The 26,428-nt window shown below is 41.0% G+C and overlaps 1 protein-coding gene across 1 annotated transcript in view; it reads left to right on the plus strand.

Annotated features, from left to right (window-relative positions):
• The first annotated feature begins 9,068 nt into the window (after positions 1-9,068).
• The window catches only part of LOC122815972 (zinc finger protein 845-like), a 368,367-nt gene continuing 351,007 nt past the window's right edge, over positions 9,069-26,428 (plus strand). The window contains exon 1 of the mRNA XM_044088856.1: positions 9,069-9,245. Within this exon, the coding sequence (XP_043944791.1) occupies positions 9,234-9,245 (12 nt within the window). The 5' untranslated portion in view covers positions 9,069-9,233. The remainder of the gene's footprint in view (positions 9,246-26,428) is intronic.

Raw genomic sequence — 26,428 nt, forward strand, 5'->3', positions numbered from 1 at the left:
CCCTGCCCAAATACACAAGACACTGATCTTGCCACACAATTCAACTCTTTTTTCATAGATTCTATTTCCAAACTTACTTCCTCTTTCTCAAATAATAATCAACCAACTACTTCCACTTCTCCTCACCCAACTCCCCCTCAATCTTCTTTTTCTGATCCCCCACCCTCTCAACCCCAGCCTTCATCATTAAAATAATTCCTACTTCCACCATAAAAAAACTCCTACAGAAACTGAAACCATGCACCAATGTCCCTGATAACATTCCCTCATACTTCCTCAGCATAGCTGCTGAAGCCATTGCTCTTCCCATCAGTATCCTAATCAACCGTTCCATCCAAGAAGGCAATGTTCCCCAAATCTGGAAAAAAGCTTACATCATTCCTCTCCATAAAGGTGGAACTAATACTAATATCACCAACTTCCGTCCCATCGCCATCCTCTCTCCCATTTCAAAAATCCTTGAGAAATGTATCCATCTTCAACTCCTTCCCCATCTCTTAGATAACAACCTATTAACTCCTACCCAGCATGGATTCAGACCCCATCACAGTACCATGACAGCCCTCCTATCCTTCTTAGAAACTGTGAATAAAGCTAGAGACTCTGGCCTCACTGTTTCTACCATCCTACTCGATCTTTCTAAAGCCTTTGACACTATCTCTCATAACTTACTTCTTACTAAACTATCTAAACTAAACCTTACATTATCATCCCTTACTTGGTTTACCAGCTATCTCTCTAATAGGCAACAAGCTGTTAAATGGAAGAAAGCCACCTCCTCCTTTCTCAACACCCCACTGGTGTCCCACAAGGTTCTATACTGGGCCCCTCCTCTTCAATATTTTCATTAATGACTTTTCCACTCTGTCCCTCTTGCAAACATTATTCAATATGCAGATGATTCCACAATTATCTGTGCTGCCTCATCCATCCCAACCCTTTTAAAACTTACTCAAGATGCCTTCTCCTCCACTGAACAGTGGATGAAAGACAACCATCTAGCACTTAATGCTGCTAAAACTAAACTAATGATATTTACTCCCTCTAAAACTAATAACTTTGACAGGAAATTATTCTCCATCACTAGCCAAAATAACACACCTCTTGAGCTGGTATCTGAAACCAAACTACTAGGAGTCCAAATCGATGACAAGCTTAATTTCAACTCCCATCTGCTACTAAACATAAAAAAAACCCATCAAAAACTCGGCATGCTCTACCGACATAATCGGTTCCTCACCCAACTACTAAACATACTCTTTCTACCACATTTCTCCTTCCCTCCCTTCTCTATGGTGCCCCTCTTTTAACAAACCTACAATCATCTCTCAAAGCCAAACTGTCCTCGTGCTACAATAAAATAGCCAGATTTGCCACCAGCAACAAATCATCAACCCATCACTGTATACCTCTTCACAAACTCAACTGGCTAGAACTCCCCAACTACCTTTCCTACACTCAACTTACCTATGTCCATAAACTCATATTCCAACCATACCTCTGTCCCTCCCTCTCAACTACCTTTAAAATGCACCACACCCAAAGACTTCTAAGATCAAACAATCAAAACCTTATTGAGGTTTACAGACCCCTCCGCACCCCAGGACAAAACCTCCTGTCCTTCTCACTAGCTCGCTCATGGAACTCCCTACCCTCCATTCGTACTACCACTAGCCTCTCATACTTTAAAAAACAACTTCATTGTCATCTAACATCAACATGGCAATGCTCCTGCTCCCATCCCCCATAGCCTACTCTCCACTCTTCTTCTCTTCCCCTTCTTACAAACCCAGATAGACATTTCAAGCTTACTTGTAGTATATAATTTCCTTACTTATACCCAGCAATCTCCTAGCCTACTGCATCTAACTACCTATCAGCCTACTGCATCTAACTACCTATCAGCCTACTGCATCTAACTACCTATAAAAAAAAAAAAAAAAAAAAATTTACATTAAATACTATTGCATGTATTACTTTTGATTAAAATATATTTGACCTGATTATAACCTGAAATTGTATAACGTTACTCTGTAATCATCAAGTAATCTATGTGTGGAACTTAATCTTTGTATAATCTGTATGTGGAGCTTTTCTCCCCAGGACTCCATTGAAAATGGGTTCCTTGGGCCCAATGGACTATCCTGGTTAAACAACTGCAAATAAATAAAATAAATAAATAAATCTCAGGTGCTTACCACAGGAAAGTGCTGATTTTCACTCATTGTAATTATAGGTTATTCAGAGACATTGCCCTGTAGTTGATTTATTTATTTCAGATAACATGTCTATGAATCACATTTTCTGCGATCAGGAAACAGTCCCTTTTGGTTGCAGCTCTTACTGCTAGCAGTGGGGATTCTTTCTGAATTCTAGAACATATGTTTCAGCAGCAATTAATTACATGTTAATTAAATAAGATGTGATTAATCATAATAAGTCCACCACTGAACTCATTGAGGCTACTGAATGCACATCTACTGCAGAAACAGAAGATGATACTTCAGTCTGTGTTGTAAGTATATCACTTCTTGCATCAGGATTTCCAATAAGGAAGTCTCAGAAGTATGACTTTTTTATGGCAGAATATGATTTTACTCTAATATTAAAGATAGTATACCATGATCTTTGTTTAAAAAAATATATATAAGCATGAGTGTGGAGAAAGACTGGAGAATTATCAGTATAATTTATAAAATATTAGCAACCCCTTTGGATTTCATGCTATTTGTTCCAAGTCATTTTATTAGCAGGCAGTCAATATTACGGCATATTTCTGATGTCAATTAGCATAATTACGACCATTCACTCCCCACTGCAGGTCTATGGACACATTGCATCACTCCCCACTGCAGGTCCACTGCAGGTCTATGGACACATTGCATCACTTCCCACTGCAGGTCTGTGGACACACTGCATCACTCCCCACTGCAGGTCCACTGCAGGTCTATGGACACACTGCACATCCCTCTGCATTGTTGTGCACACACTTGTGTTGGGCCATATCCAGATTCCTTACTTCTGTCCTACTGTGTGTTATAGTGTCAGTGTTCAAGTTTCTGTAAAAATTAAAGTGCTCTGCTGTGTGCTATAACCCCCCTATGTGTCACGTATGAGTGTTCAAGGCACTGTAAATGCCTTCTAATACTCATCTTCCAATGACAATCTGTTGTGGTGGTCAGCATATCTCTGAAGAGACCAGTACACTGATGTGAAACTCATTATGTACTACATGTACCTGTTCAAGTCACTGGGCTAATACTACATCTGTGAGTTTCTGTTTATGACTGAATGGCTATCAAAATGCATGCTAGATGACCACTCCAGTACCTTTGGTATGAGAGCAGACACCATCTCTAAATCTAGCTCTCTGTAAGAGGAATAGTCTTGAAATTAAAAAGGCATTTTTAATAAATACTTTTGTAGGTTCATAGGTATATACTAGGCTAACAACAAGAAGCCTTATAAATCCAACCAAGTTTCCCAAATGTATACAGCAAGTTTTTTTAGTGCCCTAGAGGTTATTTTAGGGGTAAATTTTAATGGTTATATGTAAGTCAGAGCATGGCTGGTCAAGCATTTACAGGCTGCCTTTAACCATTAGAGACATAGGTGCCAGAACAGGGTGATCTCTGATTTCCCATCGACTGGTCCAGTTTACACCTGAATATGACTACAGAGGGAATCTGCTGCTGTTTTTCTGATGTTGCTGACATGCTGAGGATAGTGAAACCCAATACAAGGTAAGCACCTACCAGATGTTTCTAGCACCTACCAGATTTCTGAATGCACTCCTGCCTGAGGGAATAAGATTCCTTTCAATAGGCTTGAGCCATTTCATATTGAGTTTGACATGCTAGCAACGACATACTGACCCCTAACTACTAGTAGCCAGTGGAAATTCCAGAGTACTGTAATAATATGATGGTAGTGAAACAAGCATGCCAGAAGTTGGAGGCAGCTGAGCATAGTGCCCAGGAGTTCCAGGTATAGGCTACCACAGTAATCTGTGTGTGATGACATCAGTGCACGAACAACTGTTTGATGTCTTAGCATGGAATAAGGTGCTTAATCTGAATGATATTGTGAAGATGAAATTAAGATTTATAACTGTTGCAGCTGGTGGTTACTTAGTGATAGCAAGTCTTCAAGAATCATGCTCAGATTTGGTACCAGGATACAAACCAATGTCTCTTCCCAGCATCTGCAGTTAGACATGGCAGATTTGGTACCATGATACAAACCAATGTATCTTCCCAGCATTTGCAGTTAGACGTGGCAGATTTGGTACCAGGATACAAAGCAATGTCTCTTCTCAGCATCTGCAGTTAGATGTGGCAGATTTGGTACCAGGATACAAACCAATGTCTCTTCCCAGCAGCTACAGTTAGACGTGGCACATATATAGCTGCAGGCAGCAGTTAATCTCTGAATTCCATAGTTACTTGGGGAGATATATTTTGCTGTTTTTGTTTATACGATGGGAAATCACTGCCATTTCTGTTTAGTTGCCCATGGAAATAGGGTTTCATCCATACAGTTACTCATTCATTACCTGCTTAATCCAGTTCAGAGTCAGAATTAGACTCATCCCAGCACTGATTGGACTCAGAGGCTGAGAAACTAATTCAGGACAGGATGTAAGACAGTCACAGAATGGGCACATGCATGCACACATATATACATAAACACGCACCAAGTGTGTATGTGTATGACCAAGCACGTGCATGGAGTATACACACACACACACACACACACACACACAGACACGGACACACACACACACACACACACACACACACACACACACACACACACACACACACACACACGGACACACACACACACACACACACACACACACACACACACACACACACACACACACACACACACACACGGACACGGACACACACACACACACACACACACACACACACACACACACACACACACACACACAGACACGGACACACAGACACGGACACACACACACAACACTCACACTAGCAGTGTAGCGTACCACCATTGCACCTACGGTATGATTGGGATATGACATATGGGAGATGTGCTGACCCTTCACAGGTGGCACATCAGCTAAGACCCATACTAGAGACCCAATCACTGTCTCAGCATCTGTCAAAGAGGATCAGGCAGTTTCATTTTCCTTGGAGTGCACAGCATTGTTCCTTTGCTCCATTTACGTACAAGACCAGATTATGAAGCAGTTTAAGTGGCACCTACGACCCAGATGGCACATCATTTCAGTATGAATCTCATCCTTATAGTCAGGATAACTGAGCTGTGCCTACAGAGCTCTGCAAAGCATTACTTTAGCCATGGAATTCAGTTTTGTAGTCAGATTTAGAGAGATTTAAATCTTTTTAAATGCCCCCCTTAATAAAGCTGTGCTTCATTTTCAACAGTTACACCTTACAGCATCGCAAAGTTGTTTTTAAATCAGTTACACCTTACAGCAGTGCAAAGTTGTTTTTAAATGATGACGTATGTAAACAGTGCATGTACAAATCTATGCTGCATGCATTAGGTTAACAGTTGTAGACATATTTTAGACTCAAAAAGCCACAATATTCCTAAGAAAGGCTAAGAAAAAAGTGCTCACTTGACAAGAAAGAGTATGACTAGACGTACCCTCAGTGCACACCTCTCAACCTCTTAGGGCAAAAATTTTGGACAAAGCCAAAAATAATAAGGGAACAAATGCCAAAACTCAAGGAGAGATTTTAATCTTGTAGAATAACAAGTTTTGCATTAGCATATATTTTCTAAAGCTTGCAAAGTCTGAAACTGAAATGTCTGTCATAAGTTAGTGACTTCAGTACTTACTGATTTGTTAGAAAACCAGAAATTGAATGAGAAACAGATAAAAAATATGAGTAAAAATATTGACAGTCGGCACAATTCTGGACCCATAGGAGACATATCTTGATATAAACCCTTTATTTTTAAAATACATATTATCTGTCAAAACAGTTATTTATTTATTTTTATCTTTTGTTGACCAAGTTAGTCCTACTAGGCCAGCAGTCTCTTTTCAGGGATGACCTGACGTGATATTTCTACTACTAGGGGAAATTTGGCCAGGGCATTAGGGAACATCCCCTACTCTTTGATAGGTTTCCATTGGATCTTCTACATCCACCTGAACTACCACCAAGCACCAATTCAGGCAGATGTGACCTTGGTTTAATGGCTCAGCTGAAGGATGACACACTCAGGAGTGCAGCACCCCTTAATCCTGCACTGCAGTGTCAATAATCCAGTCACCTGACATGAGAATAGAACCAACAGCCTGCTAGTCTTCCAGCACCAAAGGTGAGTGTGCTATGTTACAAAGCTAAACCAGCATAAATGCATCATACCTCTTAACTGTTCAGATTTTTGGCACATATTTTTTTGGTCTGTTCCTCATAAAATTTGTGGATTTCTGGGTAATCACTGGAATGATCTGAGGACTGAAGTAACTAAATAATGACATACATTTGATCTGTAGACTTCATATTCTTCAGTTACTCTAGTAACTGTCTAAGTTTAAAACAGCAATATTTAAAGTTTGCCCCTATTTTTGGGCCTTTGCCCCCCCCCGGGTTAAAACCTGTCCTCCTTTGGGCAGTTGTGTCCTACAGCAAAAAAAAAAACTAAAAAATCACAGATGTCCTGAGATTTTAGGACAAAAATATTTAATAAATTTTCTTTAATAGTTGCGTAAAACAATTATTTTGTATCCAAAACACCTAAATGTTATAACAAAATAGAATAAGCAACTTAAATGCTACAAGAATAAGCTTTCATTTTAGCAAAAAAGTGAAGTTCTGCCTTTGCACTGGCCATGGGTATTTGTCATGCAAAATCTCATGTTTCGACAAAAAATGTCACACGCCACTGTGGTCAGAAAGTCTTTCTTACGTGGCACATCTTATAACCAAAGGTTTCCCATCCAGGAATAAAGAGGTCATCATCCCTCTCTACTCATCCCTCATTAGACCATCACAGCCCTACTTGAAATGCTACACCTAAGGAAATCCCAATCCCCCTGGGCAACACGATCCAGAGATCACAACCTCATTACCACAATTAACAGAGCATGCTGGAGGGACAGGTTCATCTCCCAAAGACTGCCCAGACTCTGGAATAAGCTTCACATTCATGTCAAGCAGAGCACCTTGCTGGCCCTCTTCAAGAGAAATCTTGACGAGTGGATGGGTAACAGAAAGTTCACTCCAAGGATCATTCCAGTTGCCCAACTGGATATGGGCACTGTGAACTAACATCGGGTGGCAAGGTGCCTGGGCAATCTTTTGGGCTAGGCTTGTAAAGGCTCCAGGGCCATTAGCCTAGTACACAACTATGAACTTTGGCAACTCCAAAGGTGGCATTGGCAACCCTACCCACCTCCTTGGGTTTTGTCCAGATTTCTTCCACTAAAAGATTGAGAGGTATGAAATTCATATATCTTTAACAGTACCTTTATTTATTTCATTTGTTTACTGGGTAATGTCTGACTGGGCACGAGGCCCATTTTCAGTAGAGGCCTGGGGAGAAAAGCTCCATACATACATATACATAGCTCCATACATACAAATAACTGTACTGAACAATCAGGATGAACACATATTAATGTTATTAACAATGTTCAAAGCAAAAATCTGTATAGTAATAACTAAATAGCAACAATTCACAAATTTAACAAAAATGGTACAGTTTGAGATGAATATTAACAGCATGAGTAGCAGTGAGAACCGTGTAATACAGTTTGTCAACAAAGAGCAATACAGTTGTAAGACAAAGCAGTATTTGTGTTGACAATGCTAACTGAGATAGAGTGTTGAACCTAGTTAGCGTAAAGCAGATAATAGCTGTAGCTGTGAGAATGAGCTGTCTTAGGGTGATGTAAGGGGGTAGTAGGTGACCTAGCCAGAAGTGTGGCAGGAGCAGAGCCACTGTTTAGCTAGGTGTTCCTTAAGGAGGTGTTTGAATTCATAAATGCTAGGGTTTTTAGCTATAGGTTGAGGAAGGGTGTTGCAGAGTTTGAAAATTTTAAAGGAGTAGAGGGCAGTGTCTTGTGTGTTGTGGGGGTGGCTAATCTTTAGCATTAGTTTATTTGAGGATCTTAGTGATCTATGATTGTTGTTGGGTTGGACTAAGTTGGTGAGTGCTGGGGAGTCGTTTGGTTTGTGGATTATTTTGTGGGCTATGGACAGTTGGTTTAATGTTAGAAGGTTTGGAAGTTCTAGCCATTTGAGTTGTGTGAGTACTGAGCAGTGGTGGGTTCTGTAGGGGTGGCCAGTAGCGAATTGGGCAGTTTTGCTGTAGCATGATTTTAGATAATTCTGGTCCAATTTACGAATGTTTGTAAATACTTGGGCACCATAGAGGAGAGTTGAGAGTAATTGTGTAGGGGCCGTGGCTAGTCTGGCACTATCTGTAAGGTATGGTTTAATTCTATATAGGGTGTCTAGTTTAGAGAGGACTTTTTTGATGTTGAGGGAGATGTGGGAATCAAATCTTAGGTTTTCATCAATTGTGACACCTAGAAGTTCGGTTTGGTTAGTGGGTTCTATTTTGGTTACATTTCTGGAGAGGATTGAAAGTGGGGTAAGACATGTTTTGGGTTTATTATAATTGCTGAACCTGTGAACATTAAACATCATAGGTCTGACTTTCAAAAACCAGAAGAAGACAGAAATAACAGCATTTATTCTTAGAATAGGTAGACTGCTATTATCTGCTTACAGTTAAAAAGCAAAGAATGTCTTAAATGACTGTTATAATACTTGTACCCTTAGTTAAGGCAAAGAAACGCAGTGCTATGCCTAGAGTATTGCTGCTGACAGCTATTTTAACCATTCCCACAGTACAAACTGAATACAATTCAGCATCTCCCAGGCAGCTCTTGAAGCCTTTCTCATGAATTATTTACAAGACGCTCCTCTTTTCCCGCCCTCATAGCTATATCTATGAATATTAATTTAGGAGTTCATCAGTGGTAAGACATTTGTCTTTACAAGAGAGCAGCCAGTACGAAGGTTGAACCAGGCGCGGCTGTCTAACCCCGCCCCGTGACGTCAGCAGTGACGCACGCAGGGCCCTTCCAGCCATTGGAATCTGGGATGGAGGATTGTGTTTTTCAGGAAGTAGAAGCAACTTCCTGCTGTGCATTGTTGGGTTTTGTACGTGGTTATGCAGCTAGAAGCTGTGTGTAGATCTCAGCTATGAAACTGGAGGTAAGCAGTACTGAAATCTTAAACCACACGGGTATAGGAGAACAGATGTTTGTATTGGAAACCTGTTTTTTGTTTAGCGGCACTCGGTGCATGTTATTTAGCTCTTGATTTAACATTTGTTTACCGGGAAACTCCGACTGGGATAGAGCCCATTTTCAGCGGAAACGTTCCAGACGCATGCGTGGAAGGATATGCGAACTCCGTACCGAAGCCCCTCCCCCTCCAGCTAGGAATCCAACCGGAGAAGCTCTTGGCTGACCGCCGAACCACTGCGTCGGTGATGCCTAAGGCAGGATCCGAACATTAAAACTTGGGTTGGGGGCGCTGAATATACCTTGAGCGTGGTGGTTGCATTGTCTGACACTGATCTAGCCTGTACAAGGACTTCCAGAGCTGCAAGGGGAAATGTTACCTTTGGTGAGGGAGCCACTGACTTAGCAATTGGGAAGTCCAGAATACCCGAACCGGTCATTTAGTTTAGTTTTGTCTGCATGTTCGTCAGTGTGTGTCTGTTGCGGGATCTGAAATATAAAGACGGCAGTGCACCTGAGTCCTTGTGTCTGTAAATGTTTTGCAATCTGTTTTTCTATAGGGCTGACTATCAGGGCAGGTCTATACATGCATGTACATGACATGCCTGCCATTAATGTGTGCGTGTGTCAATGTAAAGTACAACGTCTGTTAGATGAAAATGCTATCCCACCCCCATATGCATGCTTATTATAATGCCAGTACTATCTCATTCCATTGTAGTCCGAGCTTCTGATATTGTGTGATTTTTGCTATCAAGCTATAGACACTTAATATTAACCAATATCTGCATATGTTTAACCGTAAATGCTAGTGAAAAGTATAACTAATTTTTCAGCATCTGAAAATCTGATGAAGTGTTGGGATACAAACGATAACGCACTTGGATTTAATAGCGTTTATGTTGGTGCCTTTCCGATGCTGTTTTAGTGGATTTTCTTGTCTTGGGGCTGTCGTGGAATAAAAACTTTGTAATTTGAATTTCCAGGCTTCCGAGGTCCTTCCTTTCCTTTTTTGGATTATCAGTTTTGTTTCACCTTTGTGTCCGTGGATTTCTTAATTTTTCAGCAAAAAAACTCTTTGCAGGAGTGAAATTCCTTATATTTCACGTTTTAAACTGCATTTTGTAAGCCACGCTAATGACTGTAGAAGTCCTGTTTCTCCTATAGTAAACCACTATAAAGGGTCATGTGACTCCATTACTTTCTCATGCCTGTAATTCCTGCAGATGTGTACCTGTTGAGGGCGTGTCAGGCAACAGAAAGAACAAAATGTGAAGGAGGATGCAGGGGCATCAGATGAAGCAGGCTCACTACTTTGTGGGTCTCTGAAAGTACTTTTTCACAAAGGGGATTATAGAAGCATGGGAACATACTTCTCAAACTCTTAGAGCAAGAAATTTGGATAAAGCCATCAATAATGGGGGGACAAAAGCCCAAAAATAGGGACACTTTTTAAATATTGTTCTTACAAACTTAGAAAATTGATAGAACGGGGTTTGCATTAGCATAAATTTTCTGAAAGGTATGAACTCAAACTCAAATGTCTATCATTCTCTGGGATGGACTTTCAGAAAAGTTAATGAAGAAAGATGTGAGACCGTACGAGAGAGAGTAGGGCAGTGCATGTGTAACATGCCAGCATAACCAGCTGGAGTTTTGTAACATTTGAATATCAAACTGATTTGTTCAAATACTTGTGTTAAAAATGTATTTGTAAAATTGCTTGAGTTAAAAATGTACCAACGGTGGGTCCTGCTGGATGGAAAATAAATATATGTGTATGTCAGACTTCATAGTTTTAACTGAAAATAGAGAATGCTGGAAGGGGTTAACCTCAGCCCAGCTAACTTTAAGAAAATTAGCCTGAATTTAAATGACTTGTTTTAGGCCATACAGATTTTATTTTGCAGGTCTGAATACAGCCAGAGACGTAATATTTGAGAAAGGCATGGGCTGGGATCCTGCTGTTTTGTCCTTGGTGGTGAACTAATTGCTACCCTGGGGTGCCAAAGAATGGCCTGTTAGTTTTTACAGGAAGGGTGGAAGTATGGGAATTGTTTTACGGTTTCTAAGTGCTGTGATAAACGTAAGCTAAAGTTCTAGGTTTGTGACACATCAGTGCCAGATCCTGGCTCTGTTTCTAATGAGGGGGGTAGTGTGAGAACCACAGAGTCAGATGATCAGATGTTATGTCATTCTGTAGCCAATATGTAATCCTGATGTTCTAGGGGAGAAAACATAAGGGGTGGATAGATACTAGAAGTGAGAATTTTAAATACACTTAAGGGAAGACTACAAATGTTTGTTTCCTGCCATCTGGCAGGTATGTCATTTAATGATTTGGTGGTCACTGGTGCAGTGCAGTTGTAAGTGAACAAAGCTCATGTTTTCAGTTTTAAATGTTGTACTGGCCATCATTTGCTTCAGTCCTGCTGCAGATAAAACATCAGTATTATAGTGTGGTTTGGAATGTTTAAAATTAAATAATGTTTACTCTAAGCTGCTTGAGGTACAACAGTGAGCCTTTTAAACTGCCCGACCTGTTAAAATACTGCAAGGGAAGCTTTTTAATAAACCAGGTTTTCTAAGGTATGTTATGAGTTTGTATTTATGCCAATACCTGAATTAGTCAACTTTTGTGTATTGCATTTTAGGTGGTGTTGTTACAATGTTACAATAATATATAACAGGTGTTTAACTACTTGCATCCCCCCTATTCCCTACAGAGTGAGGTGACTTTGTAGGTAATTAATTTAGGACCGTGTCATCATTGTTCCTCCTGTTGTGTACAGCATGCAGTGACATCCCAGGGACCTTCCTCTGCACCTATGACATAACTATTTCTCCTGACGTGTACAGCATGCGCTGATGTTAACTATGCCCATGACATCACTGTGTAAGCTCAGATATAATAATTTTATTTATTTATTTTACATTTGTATGTATTCAGTAATGCTGAATGGAATAATAAATAAATATGCCCACCTTGATCAGGACAGAAAAACACTTTGGCATATGTGTGTGTTAGCCAACCTATTCTATCTGCCCTAGGGCATTTATAAGCCTAGCCAGAGTGTGTTTGGCTTTCATCACCCATTTTAAATTAATTTTGTTATGCCCTTTTTCGAGGTTAGTATACTGTGCCTCTATCTAACAGTGACACAGAAGTGATACCCAGGGTTAACCTACGATCTCCCATTCACTCATCAAGATTCCTCTTGAAGAGAGTCAATGAGGGACTCTGCCTAACCTGGACTGGGATTTTATTCCAGAGTGAAGGGAGACTCTGGGTTATAAATCTGTCCCTCCAGCATGTCCTATTTATTTCACTGCTGAGGTTCAAGTCTCTTGAGCGCGTAGCTCAATGGGATTTGGATTTTCTGAGGTGCAGCATGTCCATTAATTCTGGGTTGGACATTGCTTTATACGTCCGGCACAGATCACCTCTGAGCAGGCGGTATGTCACTGAGTAGAGCTGGAGTTTCTTTAACTGGGCAGCATATGGCATCTTGTTTGAGCCCTTTGATCCTCTTGGTGAGGTACTTTTGGGGTCTTTTCAGTTGCTGCAGGTGTCTGGTAAGGTACATCCCAAAAGGGCATTGTACTCAATTATGGGCCTGATGAGGGATGAGTAAAGAGGCACTATGACCTCCCCTGATCTAGATGTGAATCCCTTCATGATTAGGTGGGCTATATAAAATGTTTTCTAACTACTTTGTCCACGTGGTTGTCAAATGAGAGATTGCTATCAACTTGGGTCCCCGGTCCCTAACTACTACTTCCGTACTTAATGGATTACCACCTATGTGGCAATTTGTGGCACTTTGTTTTTGCCAAAGGGGATGACTATACACTTTTTGGCGTTTAGCTTGACGCCATGGCTCTGGTACCAGTTGTCTGTTTCTATGAGGCCCTTTTGTAGGATGCTTGTGTTGGCTGGAGAGTCTATTATGGCACCTAGTTTGCAGTCATTTGCGAACTTAGTCAGCCACAGTCCTTCCGTGTTGGCCTGTACCTCCGAGAAATATATACCGAACAAGAGAGGTCCCAGGACTGAGCCTTGTGGGACACCACTTGTAACTGGTTTGGAGTCTGACATGGCTCCAGCAATTCTAACCATGTGGGTTCTGTCCTTGAGCCAGTTTGCAATCCATCTAGTGACATAGGGGTTTATATTTAAGCTGGTGAGCTTATCTATAATGCCCGAATGGGGTATTGTATCGAAGGCTTTTGTGAGGTCCAGGTAGGCTGTGTGGACCACCTTCCCCTCGTCAATGGCCTTGGTGACTAGAAATCAACCAGGTTTAAGAGGCAGGATCTGCCCTTAAAGCCGAACTGGGTAGGATCCAGTGCTTGTAGGTCCCCAATATCTTTATTTATGAGGTCCATGATGATCCTTTCCATAGCTTTGCAGACCAAGCTAGTCAGGCTTATGGGGCGATAGTTTCCAGTATCCGTTGAGGCACCACCTTTATGGAGAGGGACCACTATTGCTGTACGCCACTCTTTGGGCACATATCCTGTAGTAAGGCTGAGATTGAACAGTAGTTTTATGTTTGGGTTTAGCTCTTCTTGGAGTTCATGTAGGACGCAGCCCGGGACACCATCTGGTCCCATTGATGCTGTGTTTTTTGCTTTGGAGAGGGCGGCTCTTACCTGAGCATCTGAGATGTCAGGGTGGCAGCACTCTGCTGGGATACATATTTGCCCTTTTGGTGGGGGGGGGGTTTGTGCTGAACCTGTCAGCTAGGATGTTGGCAATGTCTGTGGGTTCGGTGTATTTTTTGTCATTTTGGACTAATTCTGAGCATATCTGGGAATTCCCACCCAGGTTCCTAACATAACTAAAGAATGCCTTGTGATTATCCTTAGTGTCCTGTGCAGTTTTTCTCTTGAAGCTGGCCTTGGGACGATTTTATGAGTGGCCGTAGGCTTTTGCTAATACTGATGGGAGATGCCTTCCCTTTTTGGGATTTTGCTCCATCATGTAGTAGCTTCCTCCTTCTATTGTATAGTTTGTTTATGGCTGGGGTCCACCAGACAGGATGCCTGCCTTTGGAGGATTGGGTCTTGGTTTTATTTGGGATTGCATGATCCATGCATTCCTGAAGGTGTTCATAGAATGCATTTATGAAGGATTCTGCGCAGGCCCGGGGGCTTTGAAGGATTCCACCTCGGTTTTGAGGAGTGTGAAATTTGCTTTAGAGAAGTTTTTCACTGTGGTTTTCTGGGCAGGGGGTGGGGTCGGGATGTGAATATCCAGTGAGATTAGTTTATGGTCTGATCTTACCAGTGAGGGATACACTTCTGGTCTGGAGCATAGAGCCCCCATGTTGGTGATGATCAGGTCCAGTATGTTTTCCCCTCTTGTGGGAGTGGTAACAAGTTGTTTCATAGCATTTGAGTTTATAAATTCTAGGAACCTTTGGGCTAGGGTGTTGGAGCTAGAGGAATGCTCCCAGTCTATGTTTGGGTAGTTGAAGTTGCCCAATATAATGGTGTTTGGAGAGACCAGTGTTCTCAGGAAGGCTGAGTGTGGTTCCTGTGTTTGGGAGGGTGGTCTGTTGCAGGCTATAAACTGGAAGGCAGTTTTACCCACTTTTAGTTGCACATGGATAGTCTCTGATGCTTCATGCTGTGCCACCAACCTGGAGGTGTGGGTATCTTTGACGAATATTGATACTCCCCCTCCTTTTGTGGTTCGGTCCAAGTTTTGGGGCCGAAAAATATGGTATGAGGTATAACCTGGTAGTGCTGGAGTGCTCTCGGGAGCCTTGAACCGGGTTTCTGTTACTGCACAGATATCGATGTTCTCCATGCTAAGGAGAGTTTCAAGTGCCTGCATCTTGAGGTTTAGACTTCTGGCGTTGAGTAGCATTACTCTTAGTTTCTTATCCCTTGTGATACCTATGGAGGTGGGTCTTTTGAGCCTTGCCTAAAAAAGGCACTATGGGGGGGGGTAGCAAGAGCCTTTGCCAATATCCGAAAGCCCAGGGGTGACAGGTGCAAGCCGTCCCTAGCGAAGCATCGTGGCGTGTCGAGCATGTCATCCCAGGCTGACAGGCATTGGATCCCCTTTGAATGACACCAATACTTAAGCCAATTGTTGAAATTAATCATCTTGTCTTCATATTGTGGCATCATTCTTGGTGGGGGTAAGATACTACTCAGGGTCATACCGGCCTGGGCTACATGCTCAGAGAGCTCCTCTGTCTCTTTTCATGTAGTCCAGGGAGGTACGTCTCAGGTCATTCACACCAGCATGGACAATGACGGAGTCATATTTGTACTTGCCTTGGAGTGACCTGAGTGCTTGTGTTATGTGGCGGATCCTATCGCCCGACATGCTGCTCACCATGACCTTCTCCTTGTTCAGCCTGGTGAGCGGGACGTCAGTGTGCCTGACGATAGTCACCTATTACAAGTGTATCAGGTGTGTTTAGCCTTAAGGGCTGTGATTGTTCGGCGCACTGGCTTTGTCAGCTGTGTGTTGCACGTGTAAACAAAGGACTGGAATGAGATGAGGAGGAGTAATGAGTGGGAGGGAAAATTAAGGAGCCACCCAGTTCGGGTTTGTAAAGGGCAGATCATGTCTCCTAAACCTGATAGACTTCTTTGAAGCTGTCACCAAAGCCATAGATGAGGGTAAGGTGCACACAGCCTATCTAGATCTCGCCAAGGCTTTTGACACCATCTCCACTCTGGAACTATAGATAAACTCACTATACTAGGTATAAATCACTATGTCACAAAATGGGTTGCCAACTGGCTCACAGACAGAACCCACACTGTGAAAGTAGCAGACTCCAAATCCAGCTTCAGACCAGTGACAAGTGGAGTACCACAGGGTTCAGTCCTGGGTCCCCTCCTGTTTGGTATCTACTTCTCTGAAGTACAGGCCAACACAGAAGGTCTTTGGCTAACGAAGTTCGCAGATGACTGCGAACTAGGAGCCATAATCAAAACTCCAAAAGATGTGGGCATCCTACATAAGGGCCTCACTGAGACAGATGCTTGGTGTCAAAGCCATGGCCTCAAGCTCAATACCAAAAAGTGCATTGTCATCCCTTTTGGTAAAAACTCAGTACCCATGAACTACCACATAGGTGGTAGTCTACTTGACACGGAAAGTGTGATAAGAGACCTTGGGACACAGGTGGACAGTAGTCTCTCCTTTGATAATCACATTGCCACAGTAGTCAGGAAATCCTTCTATGTGGCACACCTCATCACAAAAGGTTTCCCATCCATCATCACAAAAGGTTTCCCATCCAGGAAAAAAGAGGTCATTGTTCCCCTCTACTCGTCACTCATTAGACCCATTATAGAGTACAATGCCCCTTTCGGTATGTACCTCACAAGACATCTACAACAACTGGAAAGGCCACAGAAATACCCACAGAAATACCTCACAGAGGGTTACTGGCCTCAAAGAGATGCCCTATGCAGACTATCTCAAAAAACTGCAGCTTTACTCCGTTGCATATCGCCAACTCAGAGGCGATCTCTGCCTAACACACAAAGCTATGTCAAATCCAGAGCTTTTAGACATGCTCCACTTAAAGAAATCCCAATCCCTATGAGCTACATGCTCTAGGGACCCAAACCTCATCACCACAATAAACGGAACATGCTGGAGGGATAGATTCCTGTCCCAGAGACTTCCCGTACTCTGGAACAGACTACCTATCTATATCAAACAAAGCTCCTCATTAGCACTGTTCAAGAAAAATCTTGATTGGATGGGAGATAGGAAATTCACCCCAGGATCACGTCTGTGGCTCTGCTAGACAGTGGCACAGGAAAATTAATTTTCTTGGGTGGTGAAAGCCAGGGTAACTTTGGCTAGGCTTATATAGGCCCTAGGGCCAATAGCCTAGTACCTACCTATGAACCTAGAAGATGGGGAAAGCCAGGGTACCTTTGGCTAGGCTTATATAGGCCCTAGGGCCAATAGCCTAGTACCTACCTATGAACCTATAAGATGGGGAGAGAGTTTATTATTAGGGAGATGAGAATGTTATGGAAGGGCACTAGAGAGGCAATAAACAGTAAGTGTTGGCTGAAGAGGTCGAAAAGCTTGCATTAGTAATGTGGTATCATTAAGTGAGAACTTCTTTTGATCTTAGGCCATTACTACCTGCTAAGATAGGGCGGTGTTAGTGAATTTAGAGTGATACAAGCATAGTAATATTAAATAGGTGGTCATGCAGCTGTTTTTAGGGTTGTGCAGGTACAGTTGCAGGTGTCAGATATTTTTTAGAAACTGAAAAGGTTACGAGTATGTTTAAGGGATTAGGGATACAGTTCTATTAGTGGGCCACGTAGCTGGAATATATAGAGAGAAGTTCTTGCTGGCAGGTGTGGTTTGTAGGTTGTAAGGAGCATTTTGTTTCCAGATGAAAGTAGCTTAGCAGGGGTGTATGTGTGCAGTAGGGTTTGCTTTGTTCTGCGTTGTATATGAATTTGTAGACCGGGGGTAGCTGGGTGTAAATGAATTGCTTTGGTAATTCAGTTCAGTCATTTTAGGGATATGCAGTGAAGATTTCTGTTTGAGTTGGTGGCAAAATTTGCTATTTATTGTAGCACTGGTTTAGTTTATTGTGATGGAAGCTTGAAGGTTAAGCAGTACTGGGGAACAGGAGTGTAGAGGCCACGGTTTTCCCGGATGAATCATTTAAACAGTTTTTTGTTCTATAGAGTGCCACTAATTTTTATTTTTCTCAAATTTTTTTTTTATTTTTCAAATACATTTGAATGAATTCCATAGTATTTATACATAACATCTTAAATAACTATGTACACTATTTACATTTGCCTGACACTATAACCAATCTTAATGTATACAGTTACTTTATAAGTATGTCTAATCCCTTATCATAGTGTCTGATCAATTATTGTATAGTGTCAGTCGGCGATAAGACTTTTACCCAAGGAGTGTTGATAAATGGCTTTGGATAAATTCTTAAGTTCTTTAATTTCCAATAATGCTGTGGTCTTCAGTAGGCTGTAGAAGTCTTCCAAAGTTGGTATTCTGTTTGTATTTCATCATCTTGTTAGACACTTCCTTGAATGTCCATACTAGATACATGTTTGACCTAGTCAAATGAGGACCTTCGTTCACAGTTAATAATGCAAGAGCTTTAGTTAAATAAAATGATTCATTAAATAAAGCTTGTAGAAAGTTACTAATACCATCCAAAATGGCTTAATTTTAACACAATCAAAGAAAACGTGGTTCCAATCTGCATTGTGTACTTGCTCACATCTCCAACATATTCCTTTTATGGAAGAACTAATTTTACTGATTCTGTCTGGGGTTAAGAATGCTCTGTGCAAGCATTTCCAATTAAATACTTTCCAGTATTGTGTAAAGGATGCATATTTTATCGATAATAAGATATTTGTTTTAATATCTTCAGTTAACTGTATCGAGTGCCCTTTTGCTATATATTTCCAGTATGAGGTTTTGGGTGTTGTTTTATAGTTTATCAATATTTTGTAAAAATTTGAAATACTATTTCCCTTGCCAAAGTCATTATATATGATTTCATATATGTATTTCATAAGTTTAGGTATTTCTTTAAATGAAGAATTGTTAATTATTCTATTTAAATCTTGTGAATATGACAGAATACTCTGTAAAGTTAGCCAGTCCTGTTGTGGAATTTTGTATGTTATTGTTTGTATATATAAAACTTTTAGTTCTTTGATACATTGGAGCCAACAAACAAATCCTTTCTGTTCCCAAGAATTAATAATTTCTCTATATATTTTATGCGGAAAATTCTTTGTGACTATAAATGGTGTTAAAAGATCAAACCAGATTTTTAAATCTATATTTGCATTGATAATTTTCCTAAATGAGTCAATGTAATTAATCGTGTGAGTTTTAATGGGCTTAGTTATGTTAAATTGCATACTGTTTGTTTGTGTCTTTTGGCTTTTCCCGGTAGCTAATGATTGGCAGTAGAGTTTTACGTGCTAGCTTGCCGGGCCTAATGCACAACCTTCAACGAAGGAACGCCTGTTCACGCATATCGCCACATAGAAGATGCTCTGAGAATCGAACGGACAATGTCTAACTGTGAGGCGACAACGCTACCGCAGCACCACCACCGCAGTCCTAATACATAATATTTGCCATGGCAAATTGTTTTTATCTATTATGAAATTTGTTTGTAAACCAAATTTATTTATTGATTTTACAGTTGGTAATTCTTTCCAATTTGCAGAGTAATTTGGACTTGTCCAATCTGAAATTGTTTTATGTATGTTTCTATATCAGGAAAGTTTAATCATCTCTGTTCCGTGGTCTGATTATGATGTATTAAAGCTATTTTGTTTCTTTTGGGAAACCATAAAAATGTTATTAGGCATGAATTTAAGTATATTCCTTTCTGGTAACAGTTGTATTGTCAAGCCTATATATAGGATCTTGGGCAGTAAAACAATTTTTATTAACTGTAGTCTATCTTTTAATGTTATTTTGTTCCATTTTTCCACAGAGATTTTAATTATATTGATGATATTATAGTTTTTTTGAGACCCCATTAACTTTTTTTTGATAGCATGTTGCACATGTAAGTCAAATTTTAAAAATTTGCAGTTTATTGTAGCATTGTAGCACTGGTTTAGTTTATTGTGATGGAAGCTTGAAGGTTAAGGAGTACTGGGGAACAGGAGTGTAGAGGCCAGGAGTTCCCTGGGTGAATCAGTTGAGCAGTTTTTTTGTTAACCTAAAATTTGATTTGTGTGTGCAACAGGCTATCAATTATTTTGGTGTGGGAATGACTTCTACAGGGGTGTTATCAGAGGCTGTTATTCAGAAATTTTGTTTGAGGGGTGTAAGGGCTTTTGGACAGAATAATAGCAGCTTTGTTTGTTTTTTTTTTTTTTTTTTGTTTAATTGAGAAGAAGCTGGTAGTTGTTGAGGCAGCTTTCAACTGATGAAAGTGACTCTTTGTGATGTGTTGTACAGTAACTGGGTACAGATTAAAGTGGAATCATATGCACGTTGTATGAGGGATGCTTGACATTTGGCAGATTGTAGCTTATTGGTAAATATGTTGAAAAGCAGTGGTCGCAATGTGGAACCTTGAAGAGCATCTGTCCCAGTATGGACCCTTGGGGAATACCTGTTCTGACAGGTAGGAAAGATGAGTAAGAATTAATCCATTTAATAGACGGGAGTCTGTTGGAAAGGTGGCTGGAGAACCAGTTGATGGAAGTGTTTGATAGGCCAAATGATGAGAGTTTTAGATGTAGGCTGTGGGATATAGTATCGAAGGCCTTGGGCAGATCCAGAAACATGGCAGAAACCAATTGGCCTTTGTCTCTGATGGGGGTAATAGTGTTGGTGAAGTTTGTGTGCTGTGATTGTGCTATGCCCTCGTCTGAAACAATGTTGGGATGAGGAGGTTGTTTGAAACAGGTGAGAGAATGGCAATGGGCCTAGAGCCACTTTACCCACCTGTGTTCACCCGTTATCCACCCATTGTGTCATAAATGGCAGTATGCCCCCAAAAGTACAAATGGAGACAGCTTCGAAAAATACTACCAGTACCCTCAATGCAGTAGTGTAAACAGCTGACTGTAAAAGGCATGTGTGGGAAGTACTTGAAAGGAACTGGAGAGAATTCTAGTCAGTGTAAACAATTTACAACCCATTTCACTGAAAGCTGCACACATGGCTTTATTTCACATGAGTTACCACACCACATCAAAGAGAAACACACTGGAATCTAGAATCAAGTTCAGGGAATGTGAACATCCCATAGTGGCACTATTTACTTTAGGAAGTATATCTGCAGATGGTGGATACAGCAGAGAGCAGGTGCACCCTGAGGCAGGTACTCTCTAACCCCCTGAAGTTTCTATTGCTATGGTAACTTTTTAGAGGCCAACTAAGCACCTGTTCTTGAATGGTACCTGTGTGAGCCTGCTCAGCCGTGATGACCTGTACACATAGGCAATGCCATGAACCAAAACTGCAGTAATGACCTATGGCTTTTGTCAGGCCTCCACACTGTTATGCGTGCTTGGGAGATAGTCGACTATGTATTCAAAAATGGACCCGAACATGTGCGGTTAAAGTGGGCCTTGATTGTACTGTCATGGCTTTGCCATAATTCTTAATTTCTCTGGAAAGGACAGGTAACCAAGCATGCAAGTAACTCGTGTTGGATATGCTGTTTTCAAATGTTCTTTTCTTAGATTGCAGCCCTGCCAGCTTCCCTTCTAGATACATGAATTTACTTCATCCTTAAGCCCAACTCTTTCACCCATCTCCAAAGGTTATGCAAAAGGTGGATGACGCTGTATCAGTTGAGCAGTGGGAAATGCTGGGATGCACTGGGAAATGCTGGGATGCAGCACTGGAAGAGGCAGCATTCAAAGTCCTGCATGATGATGGTAACATGCAGGTTGACTATGTCCTGACTGGTGCAATCAAAGATGGCTGAACTGCTCTGCTGCCGCCGGCCCCCCCCCCCCCATGTGTAGGATCATGACTTCACTGTTATGCTGATGTGTACAGCATGATGTCATAGCTCCTGCTGACCATCACTGTTACTGGTGTGTGCACCACACACTGGGCTGTTTTTCATATGCTCCAGACGGATGCCCTGCCACCAGCCAGTTATTAATCAGGACACACTCTACAAAGGACTGTACTCACTGAACCAAAGTGTTATTCACCTCGCTGAACCAACATGTGTTACTCACTCAAAAAACGAAAATCATAATGGTTGTTTCTTGTATGTGTATAATTTTGATCCAAACATAGCTCAGAAATCATATGTCATCTAAACATACCTTATCAACAACATGGTCCTGCAGATGTAACAGCCCCATTACTAATGTCCCTACTTATTCTAAATATTATCCCAAATATGCTTCCAAAGTCTCAGTGAAATACCTGTCAGCAGTGCATTACTACGTACCCTCCTTATGGAAGCAAATCAAACCGTTATAAACATTTCACAATGTTACTGTAATAATCTCCTGGTTGTAGGTTTCAAGTGAAGTTTGCTATGTACTAAGGTTACAGTATAACTAAATGTTACTGTAATTAGTTAGATAATCGACTCTGTACTGTGTGGAGCATTTCTTCCCCTTGGCTCTTGCTGGAAAATGTCTTTGCCCATTCAGACTTTCTTGGTAATCAAAATTGAGTAAATAAATTAGTAACCTGGTTGGTACAGCTGAGTAGTGTCTCTTTTAACTGTAGAGCAAGAAACAAAACTTAAGACAAAAATAATGATTTAAAAATGGTGAGTGTGTATAAATCAGTTTTACAGTTTGAAATGATTTTATTGAAAAATCAGTACTTGCATATTATCGCAGCACATTCGGAGCAGGTGAAGCGGCTCATTACGAGCCATTCTTCTGCTGAAATATGTAGTAAAACTGTTTTTGGAAAGTGTGTGTCACTAAACTATCATTATGGTTTAGTGAAATAGCTCATGTCTTAATAAACAGTGAGTTGTTTGTTGTTTTACAGCTGTTTTCTGTCGCCGCTTGAACTATGCGTAGAGGTTGTAAAGCAAAATACAGGTACATGCAGAAATATCATAAATTATCACAGTATCCAAATCCAAATGTCACTACCTGATGCTGTAATTTTAGCAGGCGATATCAGAATATGTATGTATGTGTCTTACTCAACTGTAATCCATTTCAAAAGCTCTTCTGTAAATGATTTTAGCCAGTGATTTCATTTCTGGCTCATAAAGTTGTTACAGACAGTTCCTATCTGCTTTGTTAAACAATTACACAGAAAGGCAAAAATGGCAGGGGAAAAATCGAACAGCGGCTTTACAAACTTGGTGCAAAAAAAGGTTTGCAGTCACAAATGTCTTGAAGGATAACAGACTGGGATTTCACCAGCAAATTTGGGAACTGACGAGCCACCTTTCTATACAGAAATGTAAATGTCTGTGTAACTGATGTCATGGATTTCAAAAGTTGTTGTTTGAAACAAGTAGCATGAAGTCGTTAGGGTGTTATGACCCTCACACTTATCTTTCTCTATCCGACTACCCTCAAGAAAAACAGAAAAAAACTAAATATATTTATCTGGTAGAAAGTCGTAAGGAGTGTTGCACTGTCATCGTTACAAACATTTGACTACACCGACCGGCAAGACTACGGCTTAGTAAGCAGCCGTTTTTCCTGTACAGGATGTGGTTGCGGTAATATGTAAGTACCGAAAAATCGGAGATAACAGGCTTTTGGATGAAGTATAACCCAGTTAATTGAGTGGGATTTTGCTAGAAATTTATTATGTAAAATTGTAAATATGATAGACTCGTTGAGAGTGCATTTCTGTAAGTGAAACAGAAAAACGTATATTTTTAAAGTTAAAAATTAAGAATTTAATCATTGAAATGATTTGTCATGGTCATAGGCACATAGCGGCATCTAGTGAGTTAAGTGACTCGATGCGTTTGCGTTGCTCTGATTTGGTATTTATTTTGGCCTATTTTTAATACGTTATAAACTTTTTATTACACCATGGCCAAAAATTCTGTGTGGTCCATCCTGACCTCACTGCAGGCAGAGCGGTCACTGTGTCCGTAGACTTTACTGGGCGCTCCACTCTGCATGTGACTGCCCACTAAAGTCTATGGACTCATTTTATACCTTTTCACTATCATGATGTCACTGAGGTTAAAGTTCACTTTTAAGCTGAGCGGCATGATTAAAGAGCCCCAGTATAAAAAAGCATTTCCACCAGCAAAACCAGCTGCCAGACAAATTTACCAGTGTTGTGAGAATATAGTTTGGCATTTGTGCACTACTGATGTAGTGCAAAGGTAGGAAGTTGTTTATGTAGTGACTGACCTTCTCCTGTGAACAGTAAATGTTAGTGAAAAGGTTAAGCAACCTACTCGTCCACATGTTGATTTGGTTAGGAACATGTGCTTGTAAATATGAATAACAAATTGTGCATCAACGTTTTCACCTGGTTAGTACGTCTAAAGTATATACAGACTTGCTTGCCCACATGCAGGTTAATGTCCCCACTGCTGTGTATCTTGTCTGTCAGTCTTTGCCTGCAACGTCTTGCCCATTCATGTGCTGTTTAATTTTATTTACTAAAGGACCCCCACACACACACACACACACAAATGTCATGCTACCATAAGTGGCAGTGGTTATTTAAAATGAGGTATAAAAAATGGTATGGGTGTAAACTATCTAGTACCCTTTTCACATAGTTCATCCAGAAATGGTGTTGGTTGCACATGTGCCTAGCAAGTTTACCCAGCTAACAAGAAAACAAAAATAATGCCATCCCTTTTGCTATATACCAATCGCCTGTTAGATATTTTCCTTTACCAGAAAACCAGAGATGTAATAGAATTCTTCCAAATCAGTTTTTGAGCATGGCCCAAATTTGGTGGGGTAACATCCCCAGATATGTAACACCCCCACCCCAAGTAGTACATCCTTTTGTAGATAGCTGTTGGCTCTTTCACAAACAGGACATTACAGAAGCAGTCCTTGTTTGATGCATTCCATTAGTAAAGGTCTGCAGAGTAGGGAATGCTAGAGCTATTCTGGGCCCATTTTCAGCTGATTACGGGGTCAGTCTGTAAATTCCCATCTGCATCGTCTGTCCTAAGGTGGTTGAGAAATGCCACTTACTAAACATCTGATCTCTTGAATCCGTTGAGATATTCTTCCTAATATGGATAGCATAACTATATCTAAACCATCAAAAAACACTAAACTAGTGATTTTGCAGGGTGGCAACCCTCCTTGCACCCCAACACCCCCTGCTACCTAAACTCCTGTATCGCACTACAGTGGAGAAAGGGCAAATTTCAAAATCCTCACTGGATTGCAGTCTCAGCATGCGAGAGGCAATATGGTTTGACAAGCTGATTTTCAATCAGCTGAATTAGCTTTCTCACCCAGGTACCCTTTCCAGCCATGACCCGTCACTCCTCTGTATCTCTAGGGCAAACAATTCTGCAGGGAAAGCATTATTCTCTCATAACATAGCTAGAAACTGGAATAACCTACCCCTACTCTGACTTCTGCCTCTTCCACTACACAGTTCAAAAACTTACTTAAAGCACACCTGATGAACTCCTGGTTATGCCCATGCATTGCATAACCCTCTTTCCTATTATACCTACTATTAAATTTGCTACAGTTTCAGGAATCTGTACTGCTGATGTGAAATTTTATATTTCTGTACGTTTAACCATGTGGAAGTTTCTTCCAAGTTAGGGCAACTGAATAGCTATACAAGTGTTGTCCTATTACTGTTTTAGGATTGTGGAGTAAGTGAAACTGATCAGAGCTCCACAGAGAGTGGGAGGGGGTGCATAGGGATATTAGGGAAAATATTTTGGGGGGGGGGGGGTTGTGATGGATGGAGTGAATCCATGACAGTTGGAGGAGTAAGAGTAGATGGGGGAGTTCTAGCCAGTGAAAAGTTCATAAAGAAAGGCAGTAGTGGTGAGAATTGTAAGGTTGGTTAGTGGTAAACCTGACAACTTTGTTCTAGGTTAGTTCAAGCTTGGCTTTAAGGGAGGATTGTAGGTTAGCTAAGATTAGGGAGACACAGAGGAGGGAGGGAAGGAGATGGGCATAAGTAAGGGAAGGTTTGATCTTTAGTGAGGTATTTTTATTTCTGTAAAGCTGCCCAAGGTTTTGATGTGGCTTTTTTATATAGTTTACTATATGCAGATCAAATTTAAGTTGGCCGTCTATGATTCCATCCAGTAGCTTAGTTTGTTTTTCAGTGTTTGATAGGGTAGTTAATTGATGAGATGGTAAGTGATGTTTTATGATGAAAAAGGGATTTAGGCAGAAATGGAATTTTTTTATTGGGTGTGAGTTGATTGAGCTAATTTTTGACATTGAAATTGAGTGGAGGTCAGAGATATTGTCAGAGGTAGTCATCAGCGCATTGTATATGAGTGGAGAGGGAGCAGAAGGTATGGAGACTGTTGGTGAAAGTGTTGAAAAGTACTGCACCCATGGCTGGATCCTTGGGCTGCACCCATGGCTGGATCCTTGGGCTGCACTCATGTTGACGGGAGAAAGGAGGAGAAGGAAGAGAACCGTCTGACGGATTGCTGCCAGTTGGAGAGGTAGCTAGAAAACCAAGACAGGGTAGGGTTAGAGATA

The sequence above is a fragment of the Protopterus annectens genome, chromosome 11.part0, assembly GCF_019279795.1.
Source record: "Protopterus annectens isolate FY-2018-M chromosome 11.part0, PAN1.0, whole genome shotgun sequence".
Classification (NCBI taxonomy): domain Eukaryota; kingdom Metazoa; phylum Chordata; order Ceratodontiformes; family Protopteridae; genus Protopterus; species Protopterus annectens.